A 22,219-nucleotide genomic window follows, 5' to 3' on the forward strand; every position below is an offset into this window, starting at 1 on the left:
CAGCTCATTTGATTAATGAATGCGATGCAGCTTCAGATGTTTTGAACGTTCAGCGAGCAGCTCGAGGCTTCAGGCTGCTGATTCGTCTCCTGCATCTGCAGAAACAAGCGCCGCCGTCTGACCTGCGGCGTCTGCATGAGAGCAGAGAGCCACTGAGCGCGCTCAGACGCCTCAGTGCAGCGCTGTGGATCAGACAGTGAGTGACAGTGTGTGTGTGTGTGTTAAAATCACCTGGAGGGACACACATTAAACACACACACACAGTAAACACATGTATTAACGGACCAATGAAACGCTTTAACGCCTCTCTGCTTTATGGACGCTGCAGTAAAACTTTATTGTCGCTCTGCAGACTGACGGCATTGTTCTGGAGGGTTATGATGTCATCAGGTCGTGACCTGAGCTCAGCCCGGTGATACGCACTTATTCATTTTAAATATATGTTCTAGTTTTTATTCTGCACAAATCAACAGGACACACAGCTGCAACAATCAGTCGATTCATTGATTATTAGTCAAATGTTCAATTAATCACCAACTATTCTGATAATCAATCAAGAAAAAAACAAAGTCAAAATTCTTTAATTGCAGCTCAATCAATCAATCAATCAATCAATCAATCATGAAAATAACAGTTTGCAGCCTCGACAGAAAATCTAAAAATAAAACACATTTTCAATCTGCACGTAAAAAGTGACGCTGGAGAGTTTCCTGTCTGTGACTTCCTCCTCATTTGATTGGTCCGCTATAAAGTGGGCGTGGCTCGGCGTTCGATCAGGACGACGAAGGAGAAACAAACAAATCAGACTCATTGATGAGAAATAAACAGTTTGATACATTTTTAACTAAACAGTGAAGTCAGATCAGAAACTGTTTAACCGTCAAACATCGACGCAGCGACTCGTTCAGGTTTCCTCCTTTAAGATGATCAATAATCACAAGAAACAATCCCAACGTTTGATCCAACAGCCGAACTCAGAGACTGAAACTAGTTTTTATTGTGCAGATGGTTTAAAACATTAAAGTGTTTCAACAGTTTCACTGTTGATTGATCGATGGAAGTTCATGAAAGAAAGAAAAATACATTTAATGTTCAGTTTAAATCTGACTTCCTGTCACATAACAGTCACTTCTCACTTTTTTAAAACGAATTTTATTTTTTTATATTTAACAGTTTAAGTTTCTCAGGATTGTGTCTTAACTCATTGTTTAGAATTTATTCTCATAATTCTGATTTACCACAGGCTTCCATAAATAGAAGACAACAGTCTGTGGATCAGATGAAGATCTGAATGTATTTTAAGGTGATTCATATTATTGTTATTATTGACATAATTATAGAAAATAAGCCTCTAAAGGTGACGTGAGCGTCTGCTGAGCGGCTGCAGTTAATGTGTTCTCCGGCCGAGCAGCAGACGTGGCAGCTCAGGTGGAGCGACAGACAGAAACCACAGCTGGCCGCCGCTCAGCCGTGTGGTCGAACTGGAACAAAAAAACAGAAACACGACACAAAGGATGAAAACGGATCCAGTCGGATATGTGAGGTGGCACCGCCTGTGGAAACATGAAAGCTTTTACACGTTAACCCCCCTCTTCCCAAACCACACACATAAAAGAAAGTCCTCCTTCAGCATGTGAACGCGGGACGTTTACAGGTCCAGACTCAGCGTCTCCACGACGACGGCTGCTTTCATTTAGAGCAGAGACGCTCGGGCTGGAAGTCACCGCCGCTTTCTGAGGGACAAGGCGTGGAGTCAGGTGTGACAGCGGCCTGGCAGACGCTGCAGCAGCTCTAATGGACTCTGCGCTGCGTTCAGGGACGTCCGTCTGCCAGCAGAGTCTGGAAACGCTGCTTCAGAGCGGTCCAGGAGAAGGACGAGGTGTCGACCTGCGAGACGCAGAATCATCTTATTTATTAAAAACAGCAGCAGAACATCATCAGGCTCCAGTGTTTCTGTGTTAAACGTCAGGATATCTGACTGTTCTTTCTGTAATATGTCTCAACTTCCTGTTGGTTACCTTGACGACGTGTCTGCGGGCGACGTCGGGCCTCCTGCAGAGTCCCTGCAGCCTCTTAACGAGCTGCTCAGGTGTGGAGTACAGGTACTCTGCTGCATCAGAGAGCACAGAAGAAGAAACAACAAAGTCAGAAGATGGTCACTTCTCTGACTGACGGGTGAGCGGATCATGTGACTCTTCTTACCCGGGAATATTTCAGGATACACTAAAGCCTTCGGACACAGAGGATAACAGCCGCAGTGAACAGCCTCCAACCTGCAGAAGATTCACAATAAACGTGAACTAGTGCAGAGTTCGTTCAAAAGACCGATATATATGTATATCTATCTATTGAATGTGTTTCAATATATTTATTGACAAATGTATCGATTAAAACGATAAGGAACTAATAAACGAAATGAAATGAGACCTCATGTGATTTAGAAATGAACCCTCACGTCTGTGTTTCATGTGGCGTATTTGTGTTAAAGAAAAGGAAGTAAAGTCTGTATTTTACTCAGTTTAACTGACGTCATCCTCCTGACGCAGGGCGGCGTGACGCGGGGCCACGTGACGCGGGGCGGCGTGATGCGGGGCCACGTGACGCGGGGCGGCGTGATGCGGGGCCACGTGACGCGGGGCAGCGTGACGCAGGGCGACCTGACGCAGGGCGGCGTGACGCAGGGCCATGTGACGCGGGGCAGCGTGACGCAGGGCGACATGTTTCTCAGCTCCGTGTTTAAACAGACATGTATCAGCGTCTCTTCCTCTACCGTCCAGTGTGATCGACTCTTCAGCTGACGGCGCTGTCAGCAGCCAATCAGGAGAGACGCTCCGTGCTGCAGTTACATCGAGTCAGACCCTGAAGCCCCGCCCTGCTGTGATGTCACGGTGTACACAGAGCTGAGCGGCTCGCTGAGTTTATTAATATTAAACGTCTCACGTGTCCAAACAACAACAACAACTTCACACTCGACACTGAACGTCGTCATGGCAACGCCGCCGCCGATTGTGAAGTGGATCAGATGAACGATTGTTGGTTAATTAGAAACGTGTCTAACAGGAGTCTACAAGTTATAAATATGATTATTGATACGTGATCATATGTTTCTATTTAAACAGGCTGTAGATAGTGAACAGTTATTACAACACTGACTGTATTTATTGATCGTATGTATTGATACGACTGTAAACTGAGCTTCTTTTTGTTGAATAAATGTGAAAACCTTCACTGTTCAATATGTCAGAAAATACCAATAATTGATTAACTGAGAATCAATTATTATTTGAGAGAATAATTTCAGGTTAATCTTTGATGAAAATAATCGTTAGTGAAAAGTGAACAAAAGGAACAAAAACTGAAGGTTTCAGTTTGCAGGTATCAATTAAAGTCACATGATCAAAGTGATCAGAATGGATTGAACAAGGATCCATGTATGTGACGTAACTGAGCTCTTTATGAATAATTGATCCTTCAGTCTCTCTATTTAAACACACAAAGAGCCTGATTCATGTGATTCTGATACAGATCAGACGTATTGATCCTTCTGATTGATATTCCTGCTGATCGGCCTCCTGGACGTCTGCTCTGGATTATTGAGGTCAGCTGTGTGATGATGCTTCTCATCTCAGATATAATTATGGGATGTTTCAGTGGACTGAATGACTTCATCACCGCGGGGAAGGAAGCGGCGTCTGCTCACACGGCTGCTCATAATTAATCACATTACACCAAATTCAGCAGTAATGAGGATGAAACTCAGTGCTGACAGCTCGGCTGCACATTCTGTTGTTTCTTTACTGAGAGCTGCTGCTGCTTTATTTCCCCCTATAACATTCATAAAATATACTATTTATTATTCATACTTATAGCTATATGTACACTCTGTGTTGTTATACGCTGTAAAGTATTGTGATATAAATATAAACATATTCTGTGGCTTTTTCATGTCGTCTGATTTTATTGATCTTTATTTCTATTTGACCTCTCAGCCTGCGTCTGTCTACACTTCCTCTCTGGAGGTCAATAATCAATAATCAGGTGCTCCATGTTAGTATGAACAACAGGCTTCAGTTGGTCTGTTTCCAAAGACGACATCATCACATGTCTTGTTTTGTCCACAACTCAAAGATCTTCAGTTTACTGTCACAGAAACTAAAGAAACCAGAAAATATTCACATTAAGAAGCTTTTTCTTCTTAAAAAATGACTCAAAACGATTCATCAATTATCAAAATAGTTGGTCATTAATTTAATAGTTGGAAACTAATCGATCACCAAGCTCTCGTACACAAACAGCCCACAAGCATTTTAATATCCTAGCATTATAATGCTAACATGCTAACATGCTAACATGTTACCTGTAAAACACCACAGCTGGACTTAAAGGACTCACAATCTGCACATCTCCAGCCTCTATATTTATAATCTGGAATAAAAACTCCTTATTTATCTTCTACTAGTCCTTTATGCAGCCCCTCAGTTCAGCCTCTGTCTGAAACAGGATGTTTTAGTTCCTGTCTCTTTAAGCCCCGCCTCCTGATGAGCCCGCTCTGTTCTGATTGGTCAGCTTCAGGAAGCTTCCTCCGGCTCCGGAGGCTACGTAAACAAACTATAGTAGCAGGATTTCACTTCTTCTTCTCCTTCTTTACTCCAAATGTCAACTTCTCAAATCCATCCGTACATGTTGGAGCTGAATCACATCTGAAATATGAAACAACCACCTTAGCAACCAGCTTAGCAACCACCTTAGTAACAACCTTAACAAATCACCTTAGCAACCACCTTAGCAACCACCTTAGCAACAACCTTAACAAACCACCTTAGCAACAACCTTAGCAACCACCTTAGCAACAACCTTAGCAACCACCTTAGCAACAACCTTAGCAACCACCTTAGCAACCACCTTAGCAACAACCTTAACAAACCACCTTAGCAACAACCTTAGCAACCACCTTAGCAACAACCTTAACAAACCACCTTAGCAACAACCTTAGCAACCACCTTAGCAACAACCTTAGCAACCACCTTAGCAACCACCTTAGCAACCACCTTAGCAACAGCCTTAACAAACCACCTTAGTAACTACCTTAGCAACCACCTTAGCAACAACCTTAACAAACCACCTTAGTAACTACCTTAGCAACCACCTTAGCAACAACCTTAAAAGACCACCTTAGCAACCACCTTAACAGACCACCTTAGCAACCACCTTAACAGACCACCTTAGCAACCACCTTAGCAACCACCTTAGCAACAACCTTAACAAACCACCTTAGCAACAACCTTAGCAACCACCTTAGCAACAACCTTAGCAACCACCTTAGCAACAACCTTAGCAACCACCTTAGCAACCACCTTAGCAACAGCCTTAACAAACCACCTTAGTAACTACCTTAGCAACCACCTTAGCAACAACCTTAACAAACCACCTTAGTAACTACCTTAGCAACCACCTTAGCAACAACCTTAAAAGACCACCTTAGCAACCACCTTAACAGACCACCTTAGCAACCACCTTAACAGACCACCTTAGCAACCACCTTAGCAACCACCTTTAAGAGTATTTTTGTGCAGTTTTGTTGATTTTTACAGACTAATCTGCATGTTTGACTGCAGGACTTTAACTGTTGTTTTTACTTCTTTGAACACTTCTGTTTGCTTTCTACCTGAACTGGTTTTATTTGTGTTCATGCTGCCGCTTTTATTTAAACTGTCAATAAAAGTTTGTTTCTGTATGTTTTCTAGTTTTCTTCAGAGTGAAGTGAGAACAGAGTCTGTGTCTGTTTCAGTGACTCTGATGTGAAAACATGAAGTGAAGAAGTCGCCGTCCTCCAACATGAATCAGGTGAAGATCAGACGATGCTCACTGCAGGCTGACCGTTTGATTGGCTCTGCCTCAGAGCGCGCAGCGTTTGATTGGTTCAGCCTGCAGCTCAGATCCACCTGACTGTCAGTGATCAAAGGTGCGAGCAGCTGGAGCTGCAGGTCGACAGCAGGTCTGTGAGGACGTCACGCACTGCAACATGCTGCTTTCATTTAAAGCTGCTGCTGCTGGTTCCCAAAAGCTTCTGTTGCTTCTCTGTCAACTATTTATGATTTCATGGTGTTTTATTCAGTTTTAATGTTCTCTAACTGTGTAAATAAAGTTGATTCATTCTTCTTCTGTTCTTTTTAATGTGCAGAGGAAACAGAAGCTACTTTGTCTTCAGCTCAGTTTAACAGAAACATTTCAGTAAGAAACTAAAACCACAAAGAAATAAAACATCTAAAAAGAATTTTCATTTCAAATGAAGAATTAGTGTGAAACACATTTGCAGTTAATGTTTCCTCCACATGTTTATAAAATACATTTATAAAATGTTTTGTAAAAGAAGTTTGGTATAAACTGAATAATCTGCTGCAACAACATAACATCAAATAAAATAAACACTGTTTATGGATTTATCTTGACACATTTCTTTCATTATCAATTCATCTGTCAATTGTTTTCTCCAATAATTGATTAGTCGTTGTATCAATGTTTCCCAAAGACGACGACCTCAAATGTAAAGAAAAGATCTTCAGTCATAAAGGACTAAAATATTCACAGTAACAAAACTTTTTTAATTATCAGAATAGTTGTTGATTAATTTAATTGTTGACAACTAATTGATTAATTGACTAATCACTCTAATTGTGATAACCTACAACCATTCCCATCAGTGAACTCACATGGCGACTCCGAAGAACTCGTGTTTGGCGGTGGAGACGACCACGTCGGCCTGACACAACACGGCGAGGTAACCGTCTTTATCAGGCAGGAAGCCCCAGTTCAGGATGTGAGAGTCCAGCAGACGCCGAGCCTCCGAGAAGATCTCTGCACAGCACAAGAAGAAGAAGAAGAATGAGGCTGTTATGTTCCTCATCTAATGATGTCTGACAGCACCACAGAAATATCCATATTCTAAAAAAAGTCATGAAAATATTGATCGATCAGTAGCGGTCACAGCTGTAGTGATCGGCTGACATTTACTCTCCACAGTGAGTTTGAGTGTTTTCCTTTTAATACAAAAATGTTTTTGTTAATCTGACAGATGGAAACATGCTAACAGCAACATATCAGTCGCCATGGTTACACTGCCTCATCTCTCCCTGTGACGTTTATTAATAAATATATCAGCTGATGATAATTCACATGCAGCTCTTCATGTGAAGTTCGGTGCTGCTGTGACTTTTCTAAGAGTTCAAATTAAATCAAAAGAAATAAAAACACATTTTTCAGAAAGGCCGAGGTGTCGTCTCAACATTTATTAATCTGGACGTTTATGATGCCAGCAAAAAGAAAACCAGGTGAGGGGTGAACATAATCAATACTCTGACCCTATTAACAAAATCAAAGTCGATTAAAATTGTCCTAATGTGATTGCCTTCCCAGCACTCATAAAGCTAATCACTGAATATGAAGCTGGATTTACGGTCAGACTGTTTATGCTGCAGTAAAACTTTACGTCTCAATATCTCAGAGTGAGTTTGATCCCGGTGTGTTCATTAAGTTAAAACACACACACACACACACACACACACACACACACACACACACACACACTGTCCTGCTGTCATTATAGCATCATCAGCTGATGATACACGGTGTGTTTTATCAATTAGAAACTGCAGCGCTGACCTCTGACCTCCACATAATGTAATCACACAGACGCTGGTTATTGATGGTTTTACCTCCAGCTGCAGTAAAAGCTCAGCAGCTCCTCAGAGGTCAAACAGAGGTCAAACACAAGTCAGCCAAGTTTCAGCTGGAGGTGAAACTGAGTCTGAACGTCAGGACCAGTTTCAGCTTCTCTCAGCCACTCACAGAGTCACATGATCAGCTGACTGAATGTCCTCCCGATGACATCATCTGCTCGTCCTCAGACGTTAACACGCCAGCGTCAGCGCACGCTCACATCACCACAGCAACGGTGTTCGTCTCCATGACGCTCCGCAGTGACGTAGCTGTGAGGTCATCACCATGACAACGCTTTTCCTGTGTGTGTGTATATGTGTGTGTGTGTATATATGTGTGTGTGTACATGTGTGTGTGTGTACATGTGTGTGTGTGTGTACGTGTGTGTGTGTACGTGTGTGTGTGTGTATATATGTGTGTGTGTGTGTGTGTATATATATGTGTGTGTGTGTGTGTGTGTGTGTGTGTGTGTGTGTGTGTATATGTGTATATGTGTGTGTGTGTACCTGGTACATCAGTGAAAGTCTCTCCGAGCACTGACAGGTGAAACTTGAGTCCTTTCTGTTTCAGTTTCAGCAAAGAAGAAAACAGCAGCTCCGGGTTTTTATCATGTTCCCTTAAAACACACACACACACACACACGCATCTGTTATGTTGTGTTACACACAAACACACACACACATATATACACACACATATATACACACACACACGCACACACATATACACATACACACACACACACATATATACACACACATATATACACAAACACACACACACATATATACACACACACACACACACACACACATATATATACACACGCACACACATATATATACACACACACACACACACACACACACACATATATATACACACACACACACACATATATATACACACACACACACACATATATATACACACGCACACACATATACACACACACACACGCACACACATACATACAGGAGGTGCTGGGACTGATGAGTCAGCTGACCAGCTGCTGGTCTAAATGTTCCTGATGAAAGTAAACGTTCAGCAGCAGCTTCATCACTGTTTAACTCAACACGCATCACTGGAGGGATTCTGGTTCAATTTGGGCACCGCTGTTATTATTATTATTATTATTATTATTATTATTATTATTATTAGTCATATTTCTATTATTATTATTATTATCATTGTTATTCTGTTTCTCTGTGTCTCCTTCTTTCTCTCTCAACCCAGCCGGTGGAGGCAGACGGCGCCACCTAGAGTCCGGTTCTACTGGAGGGTTCTTCCTGTTAAAGGAGAGTTGTTCCTGCTGATGGAGGAATGTTGGGTCTGTAGATTACAGTTCGGTCTAGATGCTCTATGTGGAAACAGTCCTGAGATAACTTCTGATAAATAAACTGAGTTGCTGCCATGTGGCTTTTGGGTGAGAAAACAAAAGACTGATCAACTACAGAACAGATTTCTGAGTTTCATTCTGTGTAGAAGACAGAAACCAAACAGATGTTTCACTGATGGATAAACTTGTGTCTTTAATGATTATTTCAGTATATTTAGCTCCTCACACATCTATGAAACCAGGAACCTAATTTAACATTTTATAAGCAGAATTATGTAAATGCGTCACCAGATGAAGAATCTTAAGTTAACTTTTAGTACCTTTTTTATTTTGAACAATATTGTAGATTCCTGTTTGTACAGGAGATTGAGGTTGATTGTAGATATTTGTTGTGATGATGGAGACACAATGAAAGGTTTTGTTGTCAGTGACTGTGTGTTTAACATGTTATAATTATATTTTATGTAAATAAACAGACAGCTGTAGCTGTTGAGTTGTTGGTGGTCTGACTCAACATGGATTCCTCTCATGTCTCCACCTCAGGTCTGTTCTTCATCCTCTGTTAGTAAAAGCTCATTTATTTCTATAAAATCATGTCGACAGTGTGAAGGTCAAACAGCAGCGCAGCACCTCGCTGGATTTCCTAAGGTGAGGTATTAGTGAGCAGATTATTTCATCTCATTTCCAGCTCGCAGCCTCTCGTCTCCCTGTGGACGCAGATAATTCCCTTATTTCCAGAAACCTTTTTAACTCCTTCTGTGAGCAGAGAATCCGTCTGTTCCCTCAGTGCTGATACAGACAGAACAATGACTGACGCAGATAACGGAGGAGAGATGAGTGTTAATTAACTTCATCATTACTGTTCCCATTCAGTCTCACACTGAGAGAAACACACCACCTCATACACACCACTAATACACGTTTTATATGCACGTTTTATGCACTTATATGTCTTCTGTTCTCATTAGACTTGTTTATATATGAACGTGTGTCTGTCATGTGTTGTATGTGTGAGCTCAGTGCTGCTCTAATGTTTGTCATACAGGGGAACAGTGAGTGTGTTTGTTTGTTTCAGTCACTGTTTACATTTTGATACAAGTCATCAAAATGTTTTCAGTAACTGTTTGGTCTCTAAAATGTTAGACAGTAGTGAAATATGTTGATCACAATTCGCTGCAGTCCAAGTCCTCAAATGTCCTGTTTCATTATTTATTTATTATATTATAAAAAGACCCAAAATAATCACTATAAGTAAACTATTGATTACTGTAAGAGAACAATTTAAACAGCATTTATATTGGAATTATTCTGTCCCGAGGTGTTTGATTCATATAAGCCATTGATTGCTGTAACCGTGATCACTGTACGTGATTGATCGCTATACTGTTGATCGTTCTCCTACGTGTGTTCTGAAATATGGAAAACTGATAAAAAGCCTTTTATTGTGCCAAAGATTCAAAATGTAACATCTGATCCCTGATGAAGCTTTTTAACAACCTGCAGAAACAAACTGCTAAATTAGCATTATGTGGTTTAGGCCGATGTGGGTTAGGCTGATGTGGGTTAGGGTTATGTGGACTAGGGTTAGGGTTATGTGGGTTAGGCTGATGTGGGTCAGGGTTATGTGGGTTAGGGTGATGTGGGTTAGGCTGATGTGGGTTAGGGTTATGTGGACTAGGGTTAGGGTTATGTGGGTTAGGCTGATGTGGGTCAGGGTTATGTGGGTTAGGGTGATGTGGGTTAGGCTGATGTGGGTTAGGGTTATGTGGACTAGGGTTAGGGTTATGTGGGTTAGGCTGATGTGGGTCAGGGTTATGTGGGTTAGGGTGATGTGGGTCAGGGTTATGTGGGTTAGGGCTAGGGTTATGTGGGTTAGGGTTAGGATTATGTCGTTTAGGGTGATGTGGGTTAGGGTGATGTGGGTCAGGGCGATGTGGTTTAGGGTTATGTGGTTTAGGGTGATGTGGGTTAGGGTTATGTGGGTTAGGGTTAGGATTATGTCGTTTAGGGTGATGTGGGTTAGGCTGATGTGGGTCAGGGTTATGTGGGTTAGGGCTAGGGTTATGTGGGTTAGGGTTAGGATTATGTGGTTTGGGGTGATGTGGGTTAGGGTTATGTGGGCTAGGGCTAGGGTTATGTGGGTTAGGGTGATGTTGTTTAGGGTGATGTGGGTTAGGGTGATGTGGGTTAGGGCGATGTGGGTCAGGGCGATGTGGTTTAGGGTTATGTGGTTTAGGGTGATGTGGTTTAGGGTGATGTGGGTTAGGGTGATGAGGGTTAGGGTGATGTGGTTTAGGGTGATGTGGGTTAGGGTGATGTGGGCTAGGGCTAGGGTTATGTGGGTTAGGGTTAGGATTATGTGGTTTAGGGTGATGTGGTTTAGGGTGATGTGGGTTAGGGTGATGTGGACTAGGGTGATGTGGACTAGGGTTAGGGTTATGTGGGTTAGGGTTAGGATTATGTGGGTTAGGGTGATGTGGGTTAGGTTTATGTGGGCTAGGGCTAGGGTTATGTGGGTTAGGGTGATGTGGTTTAGGGTGATGTGGGTTAGGGTGATGTGGGTTAGGGTGATGTGGACTAGGGTTAGGGTTATGTGGGTTAGGGTGATGTGGGTTAGGCTGATGTGGACTAGGGTTAGGGTTATGTGGGTTAGGGTTATGTGGACTAGGGTTAGGGTTATGTGGGTTAGGGTGATGTGGGTTAGGCTGATGTGGGTTAGGGTTAGGATTATGTAGTTTAGGGTGATGTGGGTTAGGGTTAGGATTATGTGGGTTAGGCTGATGTGGGTTAGGGTTAGGATTATGTTGTTTAGGCCGATGTGGGTTAGGGTTGGGATTATGTGGTTTAGGGTGATGTGGGTTAGGGTGATGTGGGTTAGGGTGATGTGGTTTAGGGTGATGTGGGTTAGGGTGATGTGGTTTAGGGTAATGTGGGTTAGGGTGATGTGGGTTAGGGTTAGGGTGATGTGGGTTAGGGTGATGTGGTTTAGGGTGATGTGGGTTAGGGTGATGTGGACTAGGGTGATGTGGTTTAGGGTGATGTGGTTTAGGGTGATGTGGGTTAGGGTGATGTGGGTTAGGGTGATGTGGGTTAGGGTGATTTGGTTTAGGGTGATGTGGGTTAGGGTGATGTGGGTTAGGGTTAGGGTGATGTGGTTTAGGGTGATGTGGGTTAGGGTGATGTGGTTTAGGGTGATGTGGGTTAGGGTGATGTGGTTTAGGGTGATGTGGGTTAGGGTTAGGGTGATGTGGTTTAGGGTGATGTGGGTTAGGGTGATGTGGTTTAGGGTGATGTGGGTTAGGGTGATTTGGTTTAGGGTGATGTGGGTTAGGGTTAGGGTGATGTGGTTTAGGGTGATGTGGGTTAGGGTGATGTGGGTTAGGGTGATGTGGTTTAGGGTGATGTGGGTTAGGGTGATGTGGGTTAGGGTTAGGGTGATGTGGTTTAGGGTGATTTGGGTTAGGGTAATGTGGTTTAGGGTGATGTGGGTTAGGGTTAGGGTGATGTGGGTTAGGGTGATGTGGGTTAGGGTGATGTGGACTAGGGTGATGTGGTTTAGGGTGATGTGGTTTAGGGTGATGTGGGTTAGGGTGATGTGGGTTAGGGTGATTTGGTTTAAGGTGATGTGGGTTAGGGTGATGTGGGTTAGGGTTAGGGTGATGTGGTTTAGGGTGATGTGGGTTAGGGTGATGTGGGTTAGGGTGATGTGGTTTAGGGTGATGTGGGTTAGGGTGATGTGGTTTAGGGTGATGTGGGTTAGGGTTAGGGTGATGTGGTTTAGGGTGATGTGGGTTAGGGTGATGTGGTTTAGGGTGATGTGGGTTAGGGTGATTTGGTTTAGGGTGATGTGGGTTAGGGTGATGTGGGTTAGGGTTAGGGTGATGTGGTTTAGGGTGATGTGGGTTAGGGTGATGTGGGTTAGGGTGATGTGGGCTAGGGTGATTTGGGTTAGGGTGATGTGGTTTAGGGTGATGTGGGTTAGGGTTAGGGTGATGTGGGTTAGGGTGATGTGGTTTAGGGTGATGCGGATTAGGGTGATGTGGGTTAGGGTGATGTGGTTTAGGGTGATGTGGATTAGGGTGATGTGGTTTAGGGTGATGTGGATTAGGGTGATGTGGGTTAGGGTGATGTGGTTTAGGGTGATGTGGGTTAGGGTGATGTGGGTTAGGGTGATGTGGTTTAGGGTGATGTGGGTTAGGGTGATGTGGGCTAGGGCTAGGGTGATGTGGGTTAGGGTTATGTGGGTTAGGGTTAGGATTATGTGGTTTAGGGTGATGTGGGTTAGGGTGATGTGGGTTAGGGTTAGGGTGATGTGGGTTAGGGTGATGTGGTTTAGGGTGATGTGGATTAGGGTGATGTGGTTTAGGGTGATGTGGGTTAGGGTTATGTGGGTTAGGGTTAGGATTATGTGGTTTAGGGTGATGTGGGTTAGGGTGATGTGGGTTAGGGTGATGTGGTTTAGGGTGATGTGGATTAGGGTGATGTGGTTTAGGGTGATGTGGATTAGGGTGATGTGGGTTAGGGTGATGTGGTTTAGGGTGATGTGGTTTAGGGTGATGTGGGTTAGGGTGATGTGGGTTAGGGTGATGTGGTTTAGGGTGATGTGGGTTAGGGTGATGTGGGCTAGGGCTAGGGTTATGTGGGTTAGGGTTAGGATTATGTGGTTTAGGGTTATGTGGTTTAGGGTGATGTGGGTTAGGGTGATGTGGGTTAGGGTGATGTGGTTTAGGGTGATGTGGGTTAGGGTGATGTGGGCTAGGGCTAGGGTTATGTGGGTTAGGGTTAGGATTATGTGGTTTAGGGTGATGTGGGTTAGGGTGATGTGGGTTAGGGTTAGGGTGATGTGGGTTAGGGTGATGTGGTTTAGGGTGATGTGGTTTAGGGTAATGTGGGTTAGGGTGATGTGGGTTAAGGTTAGGGTGATGTGGTTTAGGGTGATGTGGTTTAGGGTGATGTGGACTAGGGTGATGTGGGTTAGGGTGATGTGGTTTAGGGTGATGTGGGTTAGGGTGATGTGGTTTAGGGTGATGTGGTTTAGGGTGATGTGGGTTAGGGTGATGTGGGTTAGGGTGATGTGGGTTAGGGTGATTTGGGTTAGGGTGATGTGGTTTAGGGTGATGTGGGTTAGGGTGATGTGGGTTAGGGTGATTTGGGTTAGGGTGATGTGGTTTAGGGTGATGTGGTTTAGGGTGATGTGGGTTAGGGTGATGTGGTTTAGGGTGATGTGGATTAGGGGTTTTCATGGACTAAACTATTGCTGTAAAATTAATCAACATAATAAAATAAATAAATTAATAAAATCTAATTAAAAAAGGAGCAAAGACGCAAAAATGCAAAGTCAATAAAAATGTTTGTGATAAAATAACAAAAAGCAAAATAAAATATTTAAATTCAGTTTTTTTAAAATAGTTTTTCTTTAAAGCACAACCTGACCCCGCCCCCCTGGTCCTTCATCATCATCATCCTCATCACCTCACTGACCTCAGAGATGAATCCACATGAAGTGAGAAATAAAAGGATCAAGTGCAGGGACTGAGCATGCTCAGTGGAGAGCTCATTAATATGCATCACAGGCCAAAAGAAAGATGAGACTGAGTTGGTCTCATTTACAGATGAGTGATTAAATATTCTGCTTTATGTTGCACCCAAGAGCTGCGTTTTAAAATTCAAACTGTATTTACTGCGATTCACAACGTGAGCTGATCAGCAGAAAGCAAACAGTCCAGAGCTCATTAACACGTCTGAACACAAACATGTGGAAGCATGTCGACGCCACAGAGCACACTGCGAGCTGCACGTCAACATCTGAGAGCGTAACAGACAGGACTCGAGACCAACGGCGTCCCGTCGTCCCGGCGACGGGATGACAGAGATCTTCCTGAGACGACGGGATTTTATATTTTACTTACTTATTTATCCATTTCAAACTATCGCTCAGCTAATGACAAACTGAACCGAGCGCTGACTACAACCAAGCACGTCTTCTCATGCCGTTACTATAGTTACATAGTTACTATCACTAGCGGCTACTCAGCGTGAGACCTGAAATGTTCCCACGGTAACTGTCAGTCACAAACGACTTGCTGGACCTCACAAATATGTTGCGCTGCTTAAACAACACACAGCGCCGCCCTGCTGTGTGTGAGTATATGAGCTAAAACACACAATCAGACGTTTTCAGTATATTATTGTCTGTTTTTGTTATAATCTCAGCTGTAAACATCAAACAGAGCCTGTGCGTGGACAGCAGCGATGTGCAGATTGCAGTTATACGTGTGGATCAGGCAGATCGGCTCATAGAAAGTAACATTCACGTGGTGAAATCATACATCAGTAATACAGTCATACAGAGCAGAGCAGCTTCATTTTCATCAGGCACAAATTACTGACTCACTAAGAAATATACAGACACTAATAATTAGTTCTACAATAATATACAAGAGAGATTGCTGAAGAGATGTACCAGTAAGGTACCAGTTCAGCTCGGGGTCCCAGCGGTGTGTTCTGCAGAGTAGTGATGATGTTCCTCTAACTAACCCCTTAAACACTGGTGCAAGCCACCGTGCTGCTGGCAACAGCACATTACAGCAGCTACAGAGGCAGCTGACCCCCAACACTGTCACTGCGCATAATATCAACACCGTCCAGCACAGCTCCCACCTACCGGACTGTGTGAAGTCTGCAAAGCTGAGGAAGCGGGAGCAACACCTCTGCAGAGTATCAGGTAAACCAGGACATGGTTACCAGCTGCAGGGCAACAGCTGGTGTGCTGGGTGACAAGTCTGGGACCAAATCCACCATGTAGCCGAGACCTCACCAAGCACTACAGCAGGTATGTTTTATTACAACTATCATGTTTCAACATGTAATAATGTGTGTGTGCATGTGACAAACGGTACTGACCAAGATAGATGCACAATTAATACACATATAATTAAATACTAACTGTATAATTAGTGAATCACTATTTATTGGTTCTTTCCTTTCTCGTCTTGTTTTGGTAAATATCTGCCAGGCTGTAGCTCCAGGACAGCAGACAGCAGGGTGAACATCTGCCAGCTGGTCGGTGATGAGACTGAACACGTCTTCATACAAACATACGACTGGAACTCTCAGCAGACGTCTGTGAGTTCAGGAACCAGTGAGATGTAAATATTGATGACTGATCAGAACCTGACTGGACAGACTCCACTGATCACGCTCGGAGGCCTGAACGTTGAACTTTGGTTGGTGGAAGTGAGAAAGGTGAGAAACGTGTAAACACTGAACAAGACTTCACATGAAGTTTTGAGTGATATTTAAAGCGTAATATTAAACTTCACAATAATGTCTTCAGTTGTTTAGACAGCAAGACTGAATGTTTACAACATTTTTAAGCAAAAATAAAAAAAGCTTTTCTGTGTCAGACATGATTCTTTTTCTGTTTATTAATTTTTCTTTTCCTGTCGAGCTCTTTGTGTTAAAATAAAGTTTATCATTATTACTATTATAGTAAACTGGATAACTTTGGATTGTTAATGAAACCTTGGATGACGTCAGCAGGAGCTTTAAGACGTTACATGAAGAGCATTTTTCACAGTTTTCTGACATTTTTCAGATAAAATTTTAAATCAATGAATGAATTATGAAAATATTTGTTAGTTTCAGCTCCATGAATTCTGTTTGTTGTTTATTTTTCTGTTTCAATCAGAGAAGCAGGACATGAATCCTCTGGAGGTAAAAGCTGATAAAGCTCTAACAGACAGATTTACCCCCCCCCCCCTTCATGCAGCATCTTCACCTGGAAACAGCTGCCCCCCCCCCAGCCTCCACCCCGGCCTCCCCTGGAAAGCAGCGTGCCTGCAATAAGACGGTCCTGTAATCTGAGGATCCAGGCCACACACAGATTAAAGCTCTGAAACAAGCAGCAGGAGATGGAGGAGACGCTTCAATCAGAGATTAACAGAACATCTCTGTGGAAATCCTAATTTAAACCAGAATAAAACCCGCCTGCATGTTGCAGCAATAATCCAGCGGTGTTTTGCTCAGTTTAGAGCAGATTACATGACGGCTGCTTTTGTTACTGATATCAGAGAAGGTGAAAAACACATCAGAACCAGCGACGACTGCGTCTTCATGTCCCGTAATCTCATTTAAAAACATGTTTTCTCTCTGCGATGAAACGGTGAAATCCGGTTCACACGACTTTTAGCGACTTTATCTCCAGATTTTCTGTTAAATTACGACTGTATCTCAAAACACAACCACATATTATTCTTTATCATCAATTACAAGTTCATATTTTCTGTAAAATACAACTTTATTTCATATCATGATCATCTTATCTCAAACATTACATCTTTATCCACATTAATTATTATTGAAAGTTTATCTAAATATTTTATAGTAAATACCAACTTATTTTAAAATATGATGACTGATTTAACTCTTTTTGGCATATCATTATGACTTTTCTTCATAAAGATTTCATTTTTTTAAAATAGTAAATTACATTTTAATTGACCCTTTTTCCATGTTGCAACTTTATTTTCATAATGTTAAAACTCTTGTGAATTACTATTTTTTATAATTTTTGATGAATTAATACTTTTTCAAATTTTCTTGTAATTACTATATATATTAACTATATTTCCAAATATGACTTTTATTTCTAAATTGTTTTTTTCATAATTATAATGTATGTTCATATTTTTTGTAAAGAAATTCTTTCATATTATTATGATCTCATCACATACATTGCATCTTTATTCTCATATTAATAATTATTTTATGAATAAGAAATTTCAGTTGTAAATTCTAATTTTCAGTGTTTTTTTTTAGGATTTACAGCGTTCATATTTTCTCATAACTTACTTCTTCTAAATAATCTTACTTCTTGTAAATGACAATTTTCAAATTACTTTGACTTTATAAATTACTTTTTTTCCATATTTCTTTTGTAAATTATTCTTTTTCATAAATCACTTTTCTTTTACAAAACTTTATTTTTATAATATTAAAACTTGTAAATTATTAGTGTTCAAATGTTTAAGTCTGCAAATATTTTCATGTTAACTTGACACACAGACTTGATTTCAATATTACAAAAATGTATTTTCTGATAAAAAGACATTTTTACTGTCATAATATTATTTTTGTTGTAAATTACAAATTCATATTTTATCATAGATTATAACTTTTTGTAATACAATATTTTTTCATAAATTACAACTTCATGCAGATTTGCAGATTGCAGATTTATTCCATATAATATGACTTTTTTGGTAGAATTTAAATCAAAAATATATATGGTAGTTTAATGTATATTACTTATAAGTATTTTCTCTGTAAATTACTTTATTTTCGTATTTTCTCATGATTGTCTTCTCAAGTTATGACTATTTGATGTCTCTTCATAACAGACTACAACTTGACATTTATATTATTCTGTAAATTATATTTTCAATGATGTTAATTTCAAAACATGATTTTTTCTTAAATTGCTTTTTTTTCAGACTTTCTTGTAAATTACATCTTTATTTCATACAGTCATGACTTTAGTTTCTTAATATGACTTTTTCTCGTATAAGAAGCAGACCTTCTGATGTTCAGTGTGTGAAAGATTCAAACTCGCCTGGTTGATGCAGCAGAAACATGTTGATATGAATACGATACAGAATAAATGTAACATACCACCTATGAGGCCAGACGATGTGCAGCGGCTTCATCTGTCCTTCAGCTTCACAGCTGGACTGATGTGGATCTCCCTGCTGGTCTTCTGATGGTTCTTCAGGTCTGACAGGTTCATAAAGAAAACGGATGTCTGATTATGTTCCCAGTTAATCAATAAATACGTTTGTAAAATATTAGAATGCAATTAAAGGGTCAGAATATAGTAACAGCTTCATTTAACTATCACATGTCAAAGACAAAGAACAGCAGCCGATTCTCCCATTTCAGCTGCAGAAATGAATCTATTATCAAAACAGCGATTGATTTGCTGTTGATTGACAAATCGATTAATCAACTAATCATTTCAGTTCTTCTCACAAGATCTTTTCATGTAATTGAATCTCATAAGTACAAAAACTTTCCCTTGCAATTATGTTCTATTTTCTCTTAAATATGGCGTCTGGTGAGTTTTGAGACTGTTTCCTATGTTCATGTGATATAATTTCTCATAATTACATGAACTTTTCTTGTCGATACAGGAGTTTTCCTGATAACTACGTAATCTTTTCTTGACTTTATGGGATATAAATCTTAAGTGAGATGCGAGGAAATAATTATATTAACATTTCTTTAACCAGGAATCAGAATGCAGAGCAGCTTGCAGTCACATCTACCTGAAGTCTTACGTTATTTAGCAGATTTGAAAAGTGTTGACAGATGAAAAATAGTTGGAGTGTAATGAACCGCACAATGTGTAGAGACGTACGACGCGTGAATGTTTATACTGTTGACGCTGTATGATACGTTACTCTGGACAATGATAACTAAACTGAATCTAAAGAAGTGAAGGTAAAGAAAACTCTGCTGTGTTTACCGTGGACTCTGTGGTTTATTAGGACTATGCTGCTGCTCGCCCTGCGGTGTGATGTCATCAATATGAGACGGCTCTGCAGGCCGGCGAAGGAGTTTGTGTTCGGGCAGCAGCCTGAAAAAGAAGAAGCACAATAATCAGTTGCAGTTTTCAGTGTAAACAACAACTACGAACAAACACAGAAACCTCCAACGCCCCTGAACGCCTCATCGCCGCTGCTAACAGAGCAGCGAGGAAACAGACTGACATCACTGACGGAGGAAGAGGAAACAGACTGACATCACTGACGGAGGAAGAGGAAACAGACTGACATCACTGACGGAGGAAGAGGAAACAGACTGACATCAATGACGGAGGAAGAGGAAACAGACTGACATCACTGACGGAGGAAGAGGAAACAGACTGACATCACGGACGGAGGAAGAGGAAACAGACTGACATCACTGACGGAGGAAGAGGAAACAGACTGACATCACTGACGGAGGAAGAGGAAACAGACTGACATCACTGACGGAGGAAGAGGAAACAGACTGACATCACTGACGGAGGAAGAGGAAACAGACTGACATCACTGACGGAGGAAGAGGAAACAGACTGACATCACTGACGGAGGAAGAGGAAACAGACTGACATCACTGACGGAGGAAGAGGAAACAGACTGACATCAATGACGGAGGAAGAGGAAACAGACTGACATCACTGACGGAGGAAGAGGAAACAGACTGACATCACGGACGGAGGAAGAGGAAACAGACTGACATCACTGACGGAGGAAGAGGAAACAGACTGACATCACTGACGGAGGAAGAGGAAACAGACTGACATCACTGACGGAGGAAGAGGAAACAGACTGACATCACTGACGGAGGAAGAGGAAACACGTTGGAGCAGCTGATCCACCAGGACTCAAGTGGTTTAACAAACAGGTTCAATAATAAACTCAGTGTTGGATGGAAATATGTGAGATGCTTTAAAGGTCGTCTGCACGCACAGCTTCGCCTTCTTGTTCTTCTGGGTATTTCCTTCCCTTCTCTGAGGCTGTCAGGTAAAATAAACCGAAATATCTAAATCAGCTCAAACATCCAGCATTCATGTTGCAGACTGGTTCATTATACCTGAAGCAGGATGATCCTCGCTGCAGGAATCCCCCCATTATACCTGCTGTTATCACATCACAGACACAGACAGACAGACAGGTGATAACAGACAGACAGACAGACAGACAGACAGGTGATAACAGACAGGTGATAACAGAAAGACAGACAGGTGATAACAGACAGACAGACAGACAGGTGATAACAGACAGACAGACAGACAGGTGATAACAGACAGACAGGTGATAACAGACAGACAGACAGACAGACAGTCAGACAGACAGACAGACAGACAGACAGACAGACAGGTGATAACAGACAGGCAGAACAGACAGACAGGTGATAACAGACAGACAGGTGATAACAGACAGACAGACAGGTGATAACAGACAGACAGACAGACAGACAGTCAGACAGACAGACAGACAGACAGGTGATAACAGACAGGCAGACAGACAGACAGACAGACAGACAGACAGGTGATAACAGACAGGCAGACAGACAGACAGACAGACAGACAGACAGGTGATAACAGACAGGCAGACAGGTGATAACAGACAGACAGACAGACAGACAGACAGACAGACAGACAGACAGACAGACAGACAGACAGGTGATAACAGACAGGCAGAACAGACAGACAGGTGATAACAGACAGACAGGTTATATAAGAGCAGGAGTCTCAGTTGTGGTCCAGTCTGAGTGATGACGCTGCCTCCGAGGCCTCTGGGAAAACTTTATTCAATAATCCATTATAAAAATTAGATGTTTGACTGGAGGCAATAAAAACGTGGCTGTATGCAGACGGGGGGAGGTGGGGGGGTGGGGGGGGCAATTATCTTATTTCTAAATCAACAGTAATCTGTGTGATGACTTCACCTCTAGAGTCTGATTAAAGATGAAGGTCAGACATCTTTTCATCTCATTTACTTTATTGGCAATAATCTCAGAATGTAAACCAACAGAGCAGCTCACAGAGGGTTAAACACACATCCACAGCAGCTTATTATTGTTGTTATTATTATTATTATTGTTGTTATTATTATTATTATTATTTTTATTATTATTGTTGTTATTGTTATCAGTGATTAGTGATCTAACTGTCAGGCTGTCTGGTCTCCATCTCCAGCTGTTTATTTCTGTGTTGAACATGCAGCTCTGTGAACTGGATCCACTGCTGGCAGGTCTGGTCCTGCTGGTCCTGCTGGTTTCTGCTGGTTTCTGCTGTTTTGCTGTGTTTGCTGAGAGGACTGAAATGTCCTCCTGCTGTGTAGAGTTGGGACAACTCCTGCAGAGTGCAGGAGGATCAGGGTTTATTGGTCTGGATCAGGGTTCTGGTCCGCCCCTCGGCCTTCAGGGTGGAAGCGGTCCTGGCTTCAGTCGGGTCACAGCCCTGTTTCACAGCTTGGAGGTTTCTGTCACTTCCAGCAGAAAGCTCTGGATCAGAGCCCTTTAATACAGCTGAAGGAGCCTCAGCAGCTCATTACAGCACATTAGGATCCACATTAGAGTCCAGTGGCGGTCTGATGGTCTGACGGTCTGATGGTC

General features: G+C 42.0%; 1 protein-coding gene across 4 annotated transcripts in view; it reads right to left on the minus strand.

The window, feature by feature from the left end:
* Positions 1–564: 564 nt before the first annotated feature.
* Positions 565–22,219, minus strand: part of gtdc1 (glycosyltransferase-like domain containing 1) — a 56,266-nt gene continuing 34,611 nt past the window's right edge. For 3 of the 4 annotated variants that reach the window (XM_067602721.1, XM_067602722.1, XM_067602720.1), the window contains 7 exons: positions 19,581–19,691; positions 18,728–18,829; positions 8,223–8,332; positions 6,711–6,855; positions 2,203–2,273; positions 2,019–2,110; positions 565–1,887 (listed from right to left, as the gene is read on the minus strand). In XM_067602721.1, the coding sequence (XP_067458822.1) occupies positions 1,813–1,887; positions 2,019–2,110; positions 2,203–2,273; positions 6,711–6,855; positions 8,223–8,332; positions 18,728–18,829; positions 19,581–19,691 (706 nt within the window). In that variant the 3' untranslated portion in view covers positions 565–1,812. The remainder of the gene's footprint in view (positions 1,888–2,018; positions 2,111–2,202; positions 2,274–6,710; positions 6,856–8,222; positions 8,333–18,727; positions 18,830–19,580; positions 19,692–22,219) is intronic. The other variant, XM_067602723.1, reaches the window with a different exon arrangement.

Source organism: Thunnus thynnus, chromosome 11 (assembly GCF_963924715.1).
Source record: "Thunnus thynnus chromosome 11, fThuThy2.1, whole genome shotgun sequence".
Lineage (NCBI taxonomy): Eukaryota > Metazoa > Chordata > Actinopteri > Scombriformes > Scombridae > Thunnus > Thunnus thynnus.